The 18,563-nt window shown below is 47.5% G+C and overlaps 1 protein-coding gene and 2 non-coding genes across 3 annotated transcripts; all 3 read left to right on the forward strand.

Annotated features, from left to right (window-relative positions):
* Positions 1 to 4,988: 4,988 nt before the first annotated feature.
* TPT1 (tumor protein, translationally-controlled 1) lies at positions 4,989 to 11,979 on the forward strand. Its single transcript, XM_065054263.1, has 6 exons — positions 4,989 to 7,878; positions 8,224 to 8,297; positions 8,726 to 8,916; positions 9,614 to 9,719; positions 10,211 to 10,327; positions 11,756 to 11,979. The coding sequence occupies exons 1-6, from the start codon at positions 7,851 to 7,853 to the stop codon at positions 11,756 to 11,758; spliced, it is 519 nt and encodes a 172-aa protein (XP_064910335.1). The 5' UTR covers positions 4,989 to 7,850; the 3' UTR covers positions 11,759 to 11,979.
* LOC135578359 (small nucleolar RNA SNORA31) lies at positions 11,561 to 11,690 on the forward strand. The gene has a single exon (XR_010469873.1). It is a non-coding gene; the product is annotated as a small nucleolar RNA SNORA31 (small nucleolar RNA).
* Positions 11,980 to 12,686: 707 nt separating the features above from the next.
* On the forward strand, positions 12,687 to 12,822 carry LOC135578360 (small nucleolar RNA SNORA31). Its single transcript, XR_010469874.1, has one exon. It is a non-coding gene; the product is annotated as a small nucleolar RNA SNORA31 (small nucleolar RNA).
* Positions 12,823 to 18,563: the final 5,741 nt, after the last annotated feature.

The raw sequence follows: 18,563 nt of genomic DNA on the forward strand, positions 1-18,563 counted from the left end.
CGAATTCCACCCTCATCCTCTGAAAAGCAATTGAACCAGTCACACGTGCATTGGTTTAGTTTTTGTGGATGAATTTATAAATCTTCCACTCTGCTGTAAGAGGAACCAGAGAGATCCAGGCTCACTGTCCACAGATTAAGCAGAGTCCAATCATTGCGAGCACAAGTAGTTAAATCTCTGCTCCCCTTTTCCTTAAGTTTGGAATGGAAGGAGCCCTTTCTGCCCTTTCTGCCCTTTCTCTGAGTCAAAGGACTATAGAACTTTGTATTTCAATAGGACTAAAGTAGGGACTCCTACCAGAACTAAAGCTCCAGGCACTGCAGAATCTGAATGCTTCTCCTTCTGTGCACATGTGATTTCCACATGGACTCATCTTGACATGCAGGGCAACAAACACATTCTTCTCTGAACAACATCCCTTTTCCAAGCCCTCTTGTCCATTCTGCATAGGGATATAAGGATGCTGTTTTTAAGCCAATTGTGTAACCAGTCTAAACAGGTATGAATGACAGCACATAGTTCATCTAAGCATCACTGGGTGACAGAGAATAGAGCTAGAAAGGACCTAGAGGCACTCTGTCCCTCTGTTGTGGGGCAGCATCAGCTATTATCTATCTGTATCATTCATGTTAGATCCAACATGCTTTCTGATCTCACCTGAGCAGGTTTCTAGCCTATTGTCAAAAACTTGCAGGGACTGAGAACTAGGTAGACAGCCTATTCCTTGCTTCTCTATTGACAGTACTGGAAAGCATTTCCAATGCCTAATCTAAAACACCCTTGCAGCAAAATAAACTACTCGTATTCCTCCTAGCATAAATTGACCATGGTGGACAGACTACTCCTCTCCTCTGAAAGAAATTAAAATCTCTGGTGACATATTACTTCTGGGTGGAACAAAATCATTATTTCTGTTTCTACTCAGAGGCTGTGTTTTTCAGACCCCTCCTTATTCCCACTGCTCTTCTGAACCCTTGCTGATTAGTCCATATCTTTTCAAAATGCGCTGCTAAAGCTGGAGTTGGTGCTCCAGGAGAAGTATCAGCAGCAATGAGCAGAGATTAACCCCTCACATTTTAAAGACAGTAGGATTTTCTTACATATAACATCACTACTTATATATTCCAGAATGGTGTGGGCTTTTCCTAAAACAAGAAAGACAGAGGATTTTGGTTCAGCTTTGGATCCACCAGTATCTCAGATCTTTTTCCGTAGAACTGCTGCCCAGTTCTCTGTCCTGAGTCTGACCTTTTTTGCTTTGCGCTCAAGAGCACGACATCAGAGCAGCCATATGGAGTGCAGCATCAGCTCAGCGTCCCCTGGCATTTGCCAGCAGCAGAAGCCTCAGGAAGAACAGAGGACGAGGGCCAGTGGAAGGCAGCACTTCCTGCACATACCCTCTCAGCTTCCAGCATTGTGTGGCTCAGAGCTTGCCTGAGCCTTGTGTTGCATCTTTGTTTTTAAAAGCCCTGGATGGATTTTCCTTTAGTAAATTTGTTTGGCTGCTCATTGACCCACTGGCCTTATCCAAGTGCCTTCTGATGATTCAGGCTGTTTGTCCAATGTGTCAAGATAATTTTTTAATCCTAAGTTTGTCCAAAATGTCAAGATCATTTTTAAATTCTAAATTCAATCTCCAATACATTTGTGGTCCTTCCCAACTAAATTTTTGTTTGCAGCTGTAGTGAATGCATCCTCAACTCCAGCATTCAGCACGTCACAGTAGCACAGTATCACACAGTATGTCTGGGATTGGAAGGGACCTCAAAAGATCATCTAGTCCAATCCCGCTGCTGGAGCAGGAATGCCTAGGTGAGGTTGCACAGGAACATGTCCAGTCGGGTTTTGAATGTCTCCAGAGAAGGAGACTCCACAACCTCCCTGGGCAGCCTGTTCCAGTGCTCTGGCACCCTTACTGAGAAGAAGATTTTTCTCAAATTTAAGTGGAACCTCTTGTGTTCCAGCTTGATCCCATTACCCCTTGTCCTATCATTGTTTGCCACCGAGAAGAGCCTGGCTCCATCCTCGTGGCACTCACCCTTTATATATTTATAAACATCAATAAGGTCACCCCTCAGTCTCCTCTTCTCCAAACTAAAGAGACCCAGCTCCCTCAGCCTTTCTTCATAAGGGAGATGCTCCACTCCCTTAATCATCTTTGTTGCCCTACGCTGGACCCTCTCCAGCAGTTCCCTGTCCTTCTGGAACTGAGGGGCCCAGAACTGGACACAATATTCCAGATGTGGTCTCACCAGGGCGGAGTAGAGGGGAAGGAGAACCTCTCTCAATCTACTAACCACCCCCCTTGTAATACACCCCAGGATGCCATTGGCCTTCCTGGCCACAAGGGCACAGTGCTGGCTCATGGTCATCCTGTTGTCCACCAGGACCCCCAGGTCCCTTTCCCCTACACTGCTCTCTAATATGTAATTTCCCAACCTATACTGGAACCTGGGGTTGTTCCTGCCCAGATGCAGGACTCTACACTTGCCCTTGTTAAATTTCATCAGGTTATTCCCCGCCCAACTCTCCAGCCTGTCCAGGTCCCGCTGGATGGCAGCACAGCCTTCTGGCGTGTCAGCCACACCTCCCAGCTTAGTGTCATCAGCAAACCTGCAGATAGTACACTCTATTCCCTCGTCTAAATCGTTAATGAATATATTGAATAATATTGGCCCCAGTACTGAGCCCTGAGGCACTCCACTAGATACTGGCCTCCAACTAGACTCCGCACCATTGACTACCACTCTCTGGCTTCTCTCCTTAAGCCAGTTTGCAACCCACCTCACTACTCTATTGTCCAGACCATACCTCCTCAACTTAGCTGTGAGGATGCTGTGGGAGACTGTGTCAAAGGCTTTACTGAAGTCAAGGTAGACCACATCCACTGCTCTGCCATCATCCATCCACCTTGTTACATTCTCATAAAAGGCTATGAGGTTGGTCAAGCATGACTTACCCTTGGTAAAGCCATGCTGACTGCCCCTAATAACCCTCTTATCCTTGATATGCCTTGAGATGGCACCAAGGATAAGCTGTTCCATTACTTTCCCAGGGGCAGAGGTGAGGCTGACCAGTCTATAATTACCCGGGTCCTCCTTCTTGCCCTTTTTGAAGACTGGAGTGACATTTGCTTTCCTCCAATCCTCGGGCACCTCCCCCGTTTCCCAAGACTTGGCAAAGATGATGGAGCACAGTTCAGCAATGACTTCAGCCAGCTCCCTCCGCACCCGCGGATGCATCCCATCTGGACCCATGGATTTATGGATGTCCAGACCATTTAATTGCTCCCTAACCCAGTCCTCATCAACTAAAGCAAACTCCTCCATTGACCTGGCTTCATCCGGGGTCTCAGGGGTACAGGGCTCCCCAGGACAGCCTCCGGCAGAGTAGACAGAGACAAAGAAGGCATTCAGTAATTCTGCCTTCCCTGTATCTTCTGCCACAAGGGCACCCACCCCATTCATCAGTGGGTCTACATTGCCTCTAGTATTAGTTTTATCTGCTATGTATTTGAAAAAGTTCTTTTTGCTGTCCTTGACCCCTCTCAGTCAGTGAAACACTGAACAGTAGCAGACCCAAGACAGGAGCAGGCCTTTCTACTGTAGTTCTTTTAGTCAAATGGGTCACTAAATCTAAAATAGGGCTGCAGTTTTCGGCAGCACCTTGCTTCAAAGTTCTCATCTTGGCAATTCCAGTTCTCTTTTCACCTGAAAACACACTAGTTGCATTGCAGCCTGACACCCTCACACATCCGCAGTAGTGGGGTTTTAGGTGAGCTGAACTAGTGCATGTGAAGTCACAGATAAAAAGGCTCTTTGTTGCTGTGCAGCGAGTTCTCTGTCTGTTTGAAGAAGTGCAGCCAGACGTCAAGCAAAAGAGCTGTGGGTGTACAGCCAAGGAAGCAGAGGATTTTCAGGGACCCAACCACAACGGGAAGAATTTTAAATACTGTAAATGCCTGGGTAACAACACCTATGTTTCTTCTGAGTGCAGCAGGGGTTGTTGCTAAACTGAAGAACTTTCTTGCAGTCTCAAAAGTGATTCCTGTGTCTCTGATACCCTCATCTATTTAATCCAGTCTAACGTCTTCTATTATTTGTGAGTAGATCACATCTGAACAGCTACACTGATGATCAAAGCTTGACTCTTTCAAGTGCCAATCTTGGGATCTGAGATATTGGCTTAGTATACTGCCAATGTAGATATCTAAATGACAAATTTTGGCTTGAGATGCAGAAGTCTCCAAGGATTGCCAGGGACTGAAAGGCTGGCATGTTTTGCATAACCTAAACACCTGAAAGAGTCAAATTGATGGCCTGGTTTCCTGAGGTCACTTCCTAAAGAGTAAAAAGGTTTAACATCTAGAGATCAAATCTTTACAGTCCTGAAACTCCCTGGAAAAGGAGCTTGAACAAAACCAGTTAGAGGTACAGTTTCCATCTGGGTAGGCGGCATGAGGGGCTACGAAGTCACACCTCCCATTTCAGTCCTAAATTCCAGGCAGGTTTATGAAGACACAAGCAGATCACATGCTTGTCACGCATCCTCTCTCCCAATGCAGCAGCCTCCATGCCAGGAGATGTGCTGGGGAAGGGGGCACAGGGCACCGACAGCCTTGCTAAGCTTCTGGTGTCAGGTCTTGCTCAGTCATTTAATCTTCAGTTTTTCAGTTTCTCTTTACCAGGAGAGAAGTATATAGTTAGGACTCTCTCCACCACATCCAGTAAATTATGTAAAACATCATCACTATGTGACTTTCACAGCCTCCTTAAAGGTTAGGAGAACACACTGGTCCCATCCCTTACTTCACAGCCCAACCTCACCTCACCTCTCTTCCTTCAGCCCCACCTCTCCTTTATTTCCACTGACTGCATTTGGCAGGAGACTTTGCTGGGGGCAGGATCTCCTCCCTTTTCAAGCAGCTCAATGGGAGTTGCCACAATGGGCTGAAAATGTACTGTTTACTTAGAAAAAGAATAGCAAAGTATCTGCCATTTTAATCCAAGACACAATTAGTTGACCACAGTCATATCAAATTACATTAAAAGCATCATCTATAAAAATACAGGATTTCCATCAGTCCTTGGAGATTTACATATCTTCAAAGATGAGGTGCATTGTCAGAAAAACATGTCACATCATTTTAGATGTCAGTCAGCACCTAAAAAGACCCTGCTGTGGAGGGGCCACCTTTGTAACCTACCACTCTGGAATGTATTAACCCCGGCTGGATGTGAGAAATGCTTGAAGGGGCTGCCTGCATGGAAAGCAAGTGAGGACCACCAAGGTTTTCTTTCAACTATGCTGTTTTCTTAAAAAAAAAAGGCATTTTGTGATCTAGTTCATCACATAGTATCAGCACATGACATAATAAAATATTTATATGGCATCACAGGAAATTTTCAGCACTGGTACCTTGGTGAAGTGCTTCTTGCAAAGCCTACACCAACTAAAACATCACTAACTTAATCCTGGGGCTTATTCAGGGTTTTCTGAGTTTAAATTAGTCTTAAAAGCAACTAAGGATGATAAAAGGATGCAAAATCTTGTCATGCCAACATTCCTAGACTCATTTAAAGCTTTTAAAACTTGTTCTTGATTTAGCTTAACTCTACATCAAATTGGTGTTCACACAGGAGCCTTGACCTATTTAACCAACACATTTTAAAATAATATTTCCCATTTCACAGCTGCCATTCTATGGCAATACTACCTGAAGGTCCATCTCCCTCAGCAGTTGTGCCTAAGGGTTTCTACCCTGATTCCAGTAAATTAAGGCAACCATTGAATTTCTAAGAGGTTTCAATACTACTACAGAAATATTCCTTTTTCTAGAACAATCTCTTCAAAATAAAAACAAATTGAAGCACACCTACTACCCCGATGTTTTTAGCTGCGTATTACACTACGGAGAAGGAGCCAAATGTTCCCCTGTCACTCAACTCACTGCTAAAGATGTAAGTTGCTCTTTTTCCACTGTGGTCTGTAAAAGGAGGGGGTATCTTTTATCAGGCCAGATGCCACTGAGAAAAAACAGATAAGCTCCCTTTTTGGGAGCCCCTTTTTCAGGCCTGAAATACCAGCAGTACTCTTGAAAGAGAAAACCAGCAGAAAACAACTTATACATTTAATTAGATTACATAAGCGGCTAGACAATCTGAAAAAAAAATTAAAAGGGAGCACTGATAACTGGAGCAAAGGATGGGATAGCAGAGGAGGAGATAGAATGTGACCTCCTCTAGCACACACAAAGAAAGCAACGAGTAATTTACTGCCTGGGGAGGGTGAGGGACAGCGAATTGTATCCTGTGCCCTAGTGTCTCTGTGAAGTCCGGGATCATTAACAGCATTAAGCTTTTTAGGTCCCATGATGTCTTTTGAAGCTATTTTGCCAGTGCCCCCTAAGAATCAGGGTTCATGGGAGGTCTACATTTATTTCAACTGTGACAGGCTGCTACAGAAATGTTATGTGCCAGGGGGAAAAAAAGAGGCCTACATGTTACTGTTCTCACTGTCCTTCTGCTTTTCATCTTGACCCTGACTGCTGGGCTTTATCTCACTTAACTGTGGAAAAATATACCTGAAAAAATGAAAAACATGTACCTGCTTCAGTCAGTCCTTCTGCATGCACAGAAGTGGTGTTTGTGAGCATACCCAACTCAATTTATCTGAGGCAGTAATAACAGGAAGAGTCTGTCAGCTTCTTAATTGTTTGCCCATTTAAAAAAAAATATGACTTATTTGGAGAAAGCACAGCACTGAGTACAGTTCAACACATGTCAGGGCCCTGACAAGGTGTCAGGAGCTCCTCAGCGGTAAGCACAGCCAGTATTGCAGCAGTCATTACAGATGATGGAGATCATAGCGAGACACCCTGCAGGTGAGAAGGCAGCAGCTGGAAGCAGTCAGGACAGCCCATACACACGTTATCAGGCAGTTAATAGTGTGAGCGCAGCAGATGACACGGTGGCACCCCCAACCGTGGTGTGAGACGAGCAGCAGCACTTCCTAGACATGCTTGGGAAAGCTTGGGAGCATTTCTCCTTGAAAACTGAGCTTGTGCCAGAGCTGAGGCGTGAGATTCATGCCCAGGTCAGTGAAAAGCAAACAAACAAAAAACAACAACCAAAAAAACCCAAACAGCAAGAGGAAGAAGGCTCCAGCTGCTGGGCAGATTTATAAATAAAAGTATTTTATCCAGTTCAGGGTTGGGGGAGCATTTTTTTCATACTTTATATAGAACTATAGAATCATAGAATGTCCTGAATTGGAAGGGACCCACAAGGATCATCGAGTCCAACTCCTGTCCCTGCATAAGACAACCCCACAGTTCACACCATGTGTCCGAGGGCGCTGTCCAGTCTCTTCTTGAGTACTGAAAGGCTTCAGGTTTGGGGCCTGTCAGTCGATCTGCCACTCTAAAAGACAGTGAGGCTCACCACAGTGGCAGACCTTCCTAACGCCCGGCTGAGGGAGGACTGGCCTTAGACCGCAGCGTCTCCGGCCTCGTCAGCACGTCACTCTCCTGCCAACAGAACCCTTCTGGCGTCTGCGGGGAGCCGGTTTCGCTGCAGAATCCTCCTCCACCTCACAAACGCCGCCACAACGGCCTCGGAAGTGTCGCCCCCCCGGCCACCAACCGCCTCCTGCCCGATGGCCGCGCGGGGGCGCCACGCGGGGCGTGGTGGGCGGGGGGAGGAGGGCGCGCGTGCGCGATGACGCGCCGGGACGTGCCCGCTATATGAGCTCGGGCCGGCGCTGACTCGGCCCTTTCCGCCTCGCTCCCGCCCGCTCTCGGGTCGCTGCGCAGAGACCCGCGCCGCCGCCGCGCGCCCCCCGCCGCCGCCATGATCATCTACCGGGACTGCATCAGCCGTAAGGGCGTGCGGCGCGGGGAGCGGAGCGGAGGGGAGGGGAGAGGAGGGACGCGGGGAGCCGGTTGCTGGGTCGAAGGAAGCAGCTGGTGCGGCCTGGGCCCGGGCGCGGGGCCTGGAGGCGCCGCGCATGCGCAGTGCGGGCGGGGGGGGCATGGTCCGCCCGGGCAGAGGCTGCGGGGACTGGGCCGGAGCGCCGGGCCCGAGGGTGGCGGCGATGGGAACCCGGAGCGGAGCGCGGCCCGCAAGGGCGGCCGGGGAAGGGTGGCTGCGGGCCGGGCGCGGGGAGGCGGAAGGCGGAGGCTGAGGCGGCGGTGCCCGCCTGTGCGTGTCTGTTCCCCTGCAGAGGACGAGATGTTCTCGGACATCTACAAGATCCGGGAGGTGGCGAACGGCCTGTGCCTGGAAGTGGAGGGGAAGGTGAGTGGCCTGCCTGCCCCGGGGAGGGTGGGGGGAGGCAGGCGGGCCTTGCCGCGGTAACGCAGGGCCGGGCCGCTGGCGGGGGCAGGGTTTGGGGAGAGGGGGTTGGCTGCCCTGCGGGGGGTCCTGGAGGAGGGGGCACCCACCATGGTCTGGTGCCTGTGGCCGGGGCAGGGCCGGGTGATGCTGCAGGTGGTGTGTGAGAGGGCCTGGGGTAGCCAAGCCGGGACGCGGTGCTGCTGTCATGAAGCTTTGGTCAGCTGTTGGGAGAAAAGCCTGGCTTAAATCTGTGCTTGGGCTGCAGTCTGATTCGTTGCACTGAACTGTGGCTCTGAAATCATGCCCTCCTGTCAGGTCATAGATGTGTGAGAGCAGTAGCGATTAAATTTTTGCAGAACAGTTAAGATTTTTGATGTCTCTAAATCTAGATGGTCACCAGGACAGAGGGTCAAATTGATGACTCTCTAATTGGTGGCAATGCCTCTGCTGAAGGTCCTGAGGGAGATGGAACAGAAGCCACGGTCATAACTGGTGTTGATATAGTAATAAACCACCATCTTCAGGAAACCAGCTTTACAAAAGAATCCTACAAGAAGTACATCAAGGACTACATGAAAGCGTAAGTGTTGGTTGGCTTTTTCTTTAAATGAGATGGGAGGATTGTTAGGTCGTTGAGATTTTAAAAACAATGTTGAACTTTATTCCTAGTAGGTGTTAGTTCTGATACAGGTGCCAAACTGGTGGTGAACTTCAGTACCATCTTAATACTTGGCAGACCTGGAGCTCTAGAGAATTGATGTTGGAGTATCTAAGTTTATCTTGGCTGTGGTAGAGGACCTGATCACGTGCTTTGGATATTTGTAACCTTGTTGTTTTCTTTTGTATTCCTGTATGCCAGACATTATGGGGAAGGGGGTGGGGTGGTGAAGAAAGCTTCAGGAAGCTTTTCTGATGTGATAGTTTAAATGTCCAAATATAATGTGTGTGAGTGTAGCTTTCTGTCAATTCAAGGTATAATTTGTGTTGCTCGGTGCTTAGTGGGTTGGCATTAAAGATGAAAAAATCAGTTTTAAAGTGCTGATGCTCTTGGTGCTGTGGAAGTGGCTTGCCTAAGAGTAAAATGAATTTGATATGAATGGCAGACACTATTCTGCTAACTCGCTAGCAAAATAAGGTTAAAATTTGGGGTCTTCACGTGGGAGAGAGGGAAAAGCAGCAAAGTCAGTTTGCCTGTAACTCTTTCTGCTGTGATTTGGTGCTTCATGGTAAAGTTATTAGGCTAGAATGTGTTTTCAGAGCTTTTTTTTTCCTTCCAGAATTAAAGCCAGACTTGAGGAACACAAGCCAGAGAGAGTAAAGCCTTTCATGACAGGGGCTGCAGAACAAATCAAACACATCCTTGCCAACTTCAAAAACTACCAGGTAAGGAAACTTAAGTATTCATATAGCAGTATTGCAGTGATACAAACTGCAGTTGGTTCATCTGCTGGACTAGCCTGTTTAGAGTTTTGGAGGCTCCTGTTGTGAGGACATTTAAGTTATCCTTCTCAGAGAGTATTAGGGGCTTTGAAAGTCAGGGAGGAGAAACAAAGAGACTCGTAAACGTTTGGGGATGTCATTTCAGCTTACAACATTTGTTGTTAACTACATTTGCAGTTACTGCCGCTTAGAAACCGTGGAGTTAAAAACCTGAAAGGTGGATGATTTTGGCCCCTGCTGTGTCTTGCTCTGCTGTTTGTAGCAGTGTGGTAAAATTATGGGGCACTAAAATAGAGAAGATGCACAAAGCAAAATCCTTGCAGCTGGTCATGGGGACCTTTAAACTGAACTAGTAGAGGTTATAGCTTGCTTGTATAAAAAGCACTTTCCTATTGTTGTAGCTCATTAAATGTCTCAAACATGTTTCTCTGAAGTTCTTTGTAGGAGAGAACATGAATCCAGATGGTATGGTGGCTCTCCTGGATTTCCGTGAGGATGGTGTGACCCCATATATGATTTTCTTTAAGGACGGCTTAGAAATTGAGAAATGTGTAAGTATTGACCTGAATAGGATGAACACATTTAACTTGCATGATCAGCTCTTTAAGTGCATTGCTTGTTCTGTCATCTCCCTGTTGAAGTTGAGCAGTAACTGCCAGTTTAAAAACTTGAAATTCATTTAAGTATAGCCTGATTGCTGCTTTGTATTATATAAAGTGCGTGAAACTTCCTTTGTGTACTATTGAATCATACTCAAAGGGGGCGTAGCTTCACTGCAATGACTCATTGGTGACTTAATGGCTAAGAAATGCAGTAGGAATTGCCTTGGTCAGATGTGTATAATTGGTAATGGTTTTAAACTAAGAGATTAAAGATTGTCCTCTGCAATGGAGCATTTCTATTTTGCATCCCTCTTGTGGGGGTTAATTGTGAAGTACCTTACATGGTCATGTTCCATCTTTCACTTAATCTGATGCCCTTATTTTGTTATGCAAGAATCATCTGTTGTATTGCCCTAAATTTGGGAACATGGTAATACTTGACTGAGTACTTAACCTTGTTCTGGCTGGAATCTCCCAACTGCCTGAGCTCAGGCAGCTGCTGTGATCTGCTTTCTTGGTACTTAGGCTGAGTTGAAATGTGGCTGCAACAAAACAGTCTTTGGATCCCAACACTTGCATTTTTTGGCTTGTTCTCAGTGCTGTGGAATTTACTGCAGACTAGTAGTGTGGGATCACCAATTGCTTTGCTCAGTCATTTTAGACTAGGAAGCGTATTTATAGCCAGCTAAATTTATCTGTAGAGCCTTTTACATGCTTTCTGGTATGTAAGTCATGTAAAGATGCAACAGCTTCTAATGTGGAGCAGCAGCCCAGCTAGAAGAACTCTTATTGGCCCAGACACACCACCTCCTGCAGCTTGATGGGAGGGCGATGTCTGTCTTGGACCCTAGAAGAGATCTGGAAGGTACTTCTGAGCAGAAGCTGGTGTGCATCTCCCCTACTTGGGGCAAACTTTTGGGTGTGTAATGTAGATAACCCCACCTTCTTAGAGATGGGGTAAAAGAATAGCAAGGTGTTCCACTGAGTAAGAAAACTTTGAGCTTCTTGGCACAGCTCCTCTAAGAGACAGCATGTACCTTTTAAGTTTTAGTACTTGCTTAGGTCATACTCTTATTTGAGAGGACATCTGAAACTTGGTGTGTCAGTCAGAAAGGATGTGAATGAGTGGCTTCTCTGGCTTGCTCAGCAGCTGTTGCCTATTGCTCTGATTGTAGAAATGCTCAGCATCCTCTGATAGACCATGAGCACTTGTCCTGTTGCTCTCTGGTTTGCACTAAGATGCAAAAATAACTTCCTTGCGCTTTCTGCCTGCCTGACTGTGGCAGCTCAGATTGAATTAGGGAATACACAAATAGATTGCAGAAACTTACCCTGACTGTTATGACCTTGAACTAACACTTGTTACTCTTGTTTCAGTAACAAACAGTATGATTTTGGATCACCTGTCTTCATAGCTGGCTGCTGTTTCTTCTTCATTGGCACAACACCAGGAATTGGCAATGTCTAACAACTGGACTGATGTCATCTTGAGCTTTATTCACTTATTTTGACCCTGATTTGGAGTGGAGGCATTGTTTTAAAAAAAAAAAATCCAACCATCTGTCATGTAGATTGTCTAAAATAAAACTCATTTGAACCCATTCTAGGTGATGCCTTTTGATCCAGTGTGTTTCTTAGGGTGACTTGCAGGAGAGGTTGCAGCAAGATGTTTGTCCCAGGTTTTTGTAGTGTCAGTAGTACAGCTTGATCCTAGTGCACGACAACTGACTTTCTCCAGACAGACCTTGCACAGTTTCTGCTGGTGGCACTGGAGTACAAGAGCAGGCTGAGGGAATAAGGCAAAGCTCAAGAAATGTCACCGTAGTGGAGTGGACCTTCATCCTTTGTGATTGCGCAGAGGCTTCTATGTCTGGAAGATACCAAAATTAATAAAAATGCAACAGAATGGAATATGTGCTAATCAAGATTTTGTCAGATGCAGATACTCGAGTCTGTCTTCAGTTTTAGTAGGACTTCAAGATTAAGGTAGGAGGATGGAAGAGTGCTGGTGTTAGACTGAAGCTCAAATCTGAACCCAGGTAGTAGGAACATTGTGGGGTGGGGGTATAAGCACCAGGTTTTCCAGCACAGCCTGACTGTGGTATGAGCTCTGTTCAGGAGCAGATTAACTAGAATTCATTCAAGTTACAGGTTTTTGTGCTTTTCTGTACTTGCCTTGTGCTTGGGGTGTGAACTGTCAGAATGGCCCTGCCCTGTCCTGGGCTTATGATGAAGTAGGTGCATCTCTGGGCTTGAGACTTACCTGAGCATTTGTAATTTCTGTTGCTGCTGTGTCCCTCCTTAGGAAATGCATCTGTTTGACAGACCTGGAGCAAATGGCCATTGCTTCTCTGGTTCTTGCTGAGATGCAACAGTAACAGGTTCCTTGCGCTTTCTACCTGCCTGACCTTGTGGCAGTCTGGATTGAATACAGGAACACAAACACCTTCACAGAGCTCCAGCTAGGGGAGGGGGCTTCTTGTTGCTGCTGGCACCATGATTGGGCCTGCGCAGGGATGTTGCCTTGATCTGCAAATCACTAATTGTTACAGGCACAGAAGTTGAGGTGCTTGAAAAAGAGGGGGGGCATTCCCTGCTCACCAGCTGTTGATCTGTGAGGCCTCTGGCCCACACTTCAGCAGAGTCTTGGCATCTTTGTCTTGTGTTGGGGTTTGGCCTGTGGTGCCAGCAGGCTGAGGAGGAGGCAGGTTTCTGCAGGGGTAAGATAGGAGCAGCAGTGGCCTTGGGAGGAGTGAGATACCGTCTGTGGAGGTGGGAGTAGAGTATGCTCTAGTTATCTCGGGGGTACTTGTCTGGTTTAATCACACACAGTTTTAGTTCTGTGGGAGCTTCATTTACATTTTTTTTGTAGCTTTCCCAATAAAGGGTCCCAGGCCAGCTGTGTGTCTGGCTGAGGTTCAGTTTTGGTGTAACCTGAGCAATGTAAATTATTGCTTCTCTGCCTTCACCCAAGGGTGCTGAAAGGTGAGGAGGCAGGTTCAAAGTCTCAACAGAATCAGTGTGAGGTGGCTCTTGCTTTCCTTACAGAGGATTTGTTTATTGGGGCCAGGTGAGGATGTTCTCTTACCCTTCCTGTGGCATCTTTGTTAAAAACTATGAGCCTTAAAGGAAGGGGCAAATAGGCACTTAGTTTGAGACTTTTGTGCTTCTTGGTGGAATATGTCTAGTGTGGACAGGATAGTGCTTATGAGGCGGTGTAGCCCCTAGTGCTTCCAGCTCCTGCTTCCAGTGAGTCAAAGTGTTTAAAACTGAGTGGAGCTGGGATGTGGGAATGAATAAAAGCAGCTGTTTTCCCACCTGGCTAATTATGCTGGGGCTGGAACCCTGGCACAGGCCTGGAGCAAATTGCTGTGTGGCAGCTGGGTACAGGTGATGAGGTGCTGCTTTGAAAAGCAGGTGCTTAAAAGCATGGTGAGCATAGCCTTGCTGTTGGGTTGAATGGCTTAGGGCAAATGTGTGTGCCTTCCTGTCTGTACTCCAGGCTAGTTGGGATATTTAATTGGTGGAAGCATGCCTAACCAGTGGGTTTACATGCTCCTATGAATCTTATATAGTTTTCTGTGTGGCAAAGTCTCTGATGGGAAATCTCCCTTCAGCCCGTTGTAGGAAAGTGTCAGTTCAACAGCTCCTGAGATGCAGGATTTTGTTCTCTTTGTCTATCCAGCGAGCTGCAGGAGAAGTGGTTTTGCTGCTGGCTGCACTGTGCTTCCCAGAAAGGCATTGCTGCCTGCAGCTTCTCAGGGAAAAGGGCAAGTCTTGTCGCTCTGCAGTGTCCACCCTGCCAGGCACTAGGGTGGAGAGGTTAAACCACACTTGGTGGCAGGGAAGGACCGTGGTGGTGACAGGGAGCAGTCACAGCCATGCTGCTGGCGTAGCTGCCTGCAGAGGAGGCAGGGCAAGGGGAAGCCGGGATCCACCTCCTTGCGCTGGGAGTTGCTACGTGTTGTGAAGTGGGAGGCCCGTGGCTGGTAAATGGGCTTGCCAACAGTTTGTGATGCAACTCTGAGCTGGAAATGAAGTCAGCATATTTCCGTGTAACCCGATTCCTCTTCTGCCCCCTCTACATTTCAAGCAGCTGTTTTCTGGGACTGAGAAGCTGAAGTGATTTGAGAAGGCAAAGCTTCATGCTGCTGTAATGCTACAGCTCTGCAGTTAATAAATTGATAAAGTCCCCATCATTATAAGTTACCCTGGTGCTGTGTAATCACAGCCCTAACTGAAGGACAGCTTTAAAACCTACACCCCTTGTTTTAAAACGTGTGCTTATCAGGCTTGTATCTCATGTTTCTGGGAAGAAATTATCTGTGGCTGGAGGGGCTGTGGAGCTGGGAAGGATCCAAATAGCTTTTTTTGTGGAGCCTCCCAGAGTGGGTTAAGCAGCTGGGTAGGAACCTTTTCTCTGTCCCGGCCTCAGGAGGCTGCTACTGCACCCTCCATGAGCCCAGCCGGCTGCTGGCAGAAGGATGGCTGATTGCTCACAAAGAGGAGGAAAAAACCCCTCCCTTCCTAGTTTCCTACTTCTGTGGTTAAGGGAGGGATGGCTTGGGGCTGGAGGAAGCAGCTACTGTGCTGTGTCCCATGGTCCCCTTGGCCTTTCAGTGTCCTGCCCCACTCCCCCTCAATGCCCCCTCTTTGTCTGACAGTTTTGCTGCCCCAGCTGGGTCTTGGCCCATCTACAAATCCCCTCTTTTTTTTTCCCCCTGTCTCAAAGCACCCACACACAGCATCTCCAGCGCTGGCAAAAAATCCCACCTCCCACGGGGTGGTGACCATGTTGTTAACATGGAACCACTGCTGCAGCAGCTTGTTGCTCCTTGCTGCCTGCTTTGAGAAGGGCTGCAGGCTCAGGGATGTTCACACAGCAGAGGGAACATCTGGTGTGCTGGGAGATGTGCTGGTGGGGCCATGGAAGCTGGAAACCTCTTCTGACCCCTCTTAGGTACCCAGGAGAGCAATCCCTTGGCTTTGTCTTCAGTGTGGGCAGAGGGTGGGTGCTGGAGCCTGGGTGGGTGATGGTCCTGGAACATTGTGCAGCCCTCAACTTCAGCACAAGGAGGGAGAAGCTGTGAAGGGAAAACTTAAAATGGATGTAGGGAAGAGAGTTAGGTTTGTTTTGTTTATGGTTGGTTGTGGCGTTTTGTTTGTTTGGGGGTTTTTTAATGTGGTTTAGCTCAGTGCCAGAAGGGACTTTTTGTAAGCTTATGACATGCTTGTTGTCAGAGGAATAAAATTTCTTTTTTAAAAAATAAAATCTATAGAAAACTTAAAAGCTGCAACTTGCTTCTTTCCCTTAGCAAGTCTCTGACTCTTGAGCTGCCTCAGGCCAGCCAGCTGCAGTCCTGGTGGTGTTTTCAGCCACAGCCATCTAGGGAGGATGTTTTTATTAAACAACAGTACTATCTGCATCAAGATACCTCTACTTTTTCACATGCTGCTGCCTTGGAGCAGGCGAGGTGCCTCCCTCTGCTCCTGTAGACCCACAGCTGCACTTCAGCTCTGCAGACACTTCCCTGGAATGCAGCTGCTGTTGTAAACTGGGACATTTCACTCTGCATCAGCCAGCAAAGAAATCTGTGTCATCACCGGAGCAGAAGAGCAGCCATTAACACTGTGTTCATTTAGCTTGGAGATGAATGTCTCAGGAGGAAAAAAGACCTCACCCAGCCTGGAGGTATTTACCATGAACAGCCCCAAATGCATTGCCTGGAGCACAGCTGTGCTGGTTTGTGGTCCCTGCACCTTGGCTCCCTTTTGGTTGAAGCTGCAGCTGGAAGCTCTTGTGTGAACATCACAGTAAAGTAGCTCTGGCCAGGGCTGGGGGAGCTTTTTTTGGGTGCCAGCAAATGCTGGTGATCTTGGAAGTGCATTCTTCAGGAGTGTGGTAGGATGTTGATGTGTGTAGCTGCTGGGTGTTTTGAGCCATTAGAGTTGCATTCATCTCCTACTTCTGGCAAAAAGAACACCCTTCTATGCTTATTTAGACTACTTTGGTGTGTGATGCTAACCTTGCCAGTGAGGCAGTGGCTGAGCATGGTGAGAAAAATGCAAAGCAATCATTTTTCTGTAGTCCTGTTGCCCTGGGGGCTGACAACTGGGCTTCACCTCTCCATCTGTGACCAGCAGCAGCAGGTGGGAGCACTCAGGGCATTTCAGAGAGCAGCCCCCTTTCCTCCCATTGTATGCAAGGTATGGGCATGCTGGCAGCCCTGCCAAAGCATTGCAGCTGTTTGATTTTTATAGGGCATGTCCAAAAAATTAAATGCCCAGAAGGGCTTTAAGGATTAGCTTCCTAAATTCTTTGTGATAGAGTAGTTGAGGAAAGGCCATGTAAAGCTGGTTGCTCCCTCCCTGCTCACTGTGGATGCTCGGCCAGCGAAGCCCCACTGCTGCTACTGGAATAGTCTGGTTTAAGAGCTGAGCTCCATCTCCTCTACCTACAGCTGTTTCTGTGCCAGCACCCTTGGACCCTCTGGTTGAGGTAGGGAGGGATGAGTTCTCTGCAGGTGTGTGGTGGCTGCAGCCGTGGAAGTGCCTGCAGCTGATGATGCTTGGGCATGGTGCCCACAAAAATATGTTTAAGGGGGTTGGTGGGGCTAAGAGTGCTTTGACCCCCATAAACTCACCTGATTTTTAATCCGAATGGGCAAGATGGCAACTGCCCACAAGTAGAAGGGGTTTGTGTTCATCACTGCCACGCTTACTGCAGGTCAGGCAGCTTTGGGAAGGACATGCAGGAGGAAGATCTCATGTCTGGGGGTGAGAGAGATGCAGCACTTAGTGCTTGCAGCCTCTCCAGTCACTGGAGTATCAACAGCCTCTTCCCAAGGCTGGGCTTGCCTGGGTGGTGGAGTGAGGCTCTTCAGGAATCCTCACTGGCTTTTATGTGAGGCTTTGGAAATTAGAAAACAAACAAACAAAAACCAAATCCCAAACAAACAAAAACCAAACCAACACACCAAAAAAAACAAACACCATCCTAACTTAAATTAGATGTGTGAAGCCCAGAGCAGGTGGGTCTCATTTTGCTCCCTGAGTGCTATCAGCCCTCCCAATACAGACCAGTGGGGCAGCTGGATGAGTGCAGGCATGGATCCAGTTTGCTGAGGAAGGATTTTCCATAATCTCCTTCACTGCTTTTTATCAGGCCTTTGACCTGGCCTGTTCCTCTCATGCTCAATACTTACTCATCTTACAGCTGCCAAAAGCCTTTCCTGCCTCCTGGAGATGCTCAGGTCTCTGTGGAAATCCAACTCTCAAGAGTGAGCTCCAGAGGTAAAGCTAGTTGATGGAACAGAGCAGAAAAAGCAGTCTTTCTCTTCCTTTCAAGACTGAAATCCAACTACTGCAGCTTCTCCCTTATTTATTTGCCTGTAGTTGCAGACATGCTGGCTACAAAAGCCCAAACCCCTTTACAAGGCCATCAGGAACAGAAATCCCCTCTTGGATGGCTGTCCTTCTCCAAGGAACGCCTTTTGGCTGAGGTGCTGCTGAGACCAGCCCATGCAGCTCCTTGCACTGAGGCTTGCTGAGCGGGCAAGAGGACTGGGTCACTCTCAGTTCAGCTGCTGGTGCTTGAATCTCACTCATTACACAAGCCCTTAGTGTGGTTTGCAAAAGCCATGCTCAATGGCACCTGTGCTTGCTGATCCCTTTGGCTTACAGGTGCCCCATGTTTCCCAGCCGAAGGTATTTATCAATTCCTTATTCCAAAATTAACTCAAATTTTTTTTGTGTGTGTGTTTTATGAGAACTGAAGGTGGAAGAGTTTGACCCTCTTAAGCCAGAAGAGAGGTGTGAACTTTAAGACACCTGCTGCAGCACAGGCTGCTGAGCTCTAGTGGAAAGGGCCTGTTTTTGATCTTTCCTGTTTGTCATCCTTGTGCAAATAATTAAGCACTCCATGAGGAAGGCTGACCCTGCAGCCTGGTAGCTACACATGGTCTCACTTAGGAGAGCCAAGAAGGAGCCTTCCAATCCTGCTACCAGTATGAGAAACAGGCCAGGTTGTACCCAGCCGCAGCTCTTCGAAAAGCTGAAGCAGCAGAGCTGTCTTCTGGGTGAACCTGGAGTAATGGTTCAGCCCTGATACTGCGTTAGTGAGAAAAATGATTCGTTAGGAGTCAATAAATGCAGTGACTAACGAAAATGCTGTCCTCGCTATGGG

Source organism: Columba livia, chromosome 1 (assembly GCF_036013475.1).
Source record: "Columba livia isolate bColLiv1 breed racing homer chromosome 1, bColLiv1.pat.W.v2, whole genome shotgun sequence".
NCBI lineage: Eukaryota > Metazoa > Chordata > Aves > Columbiformes > Columbidae > Columba > Columba livia.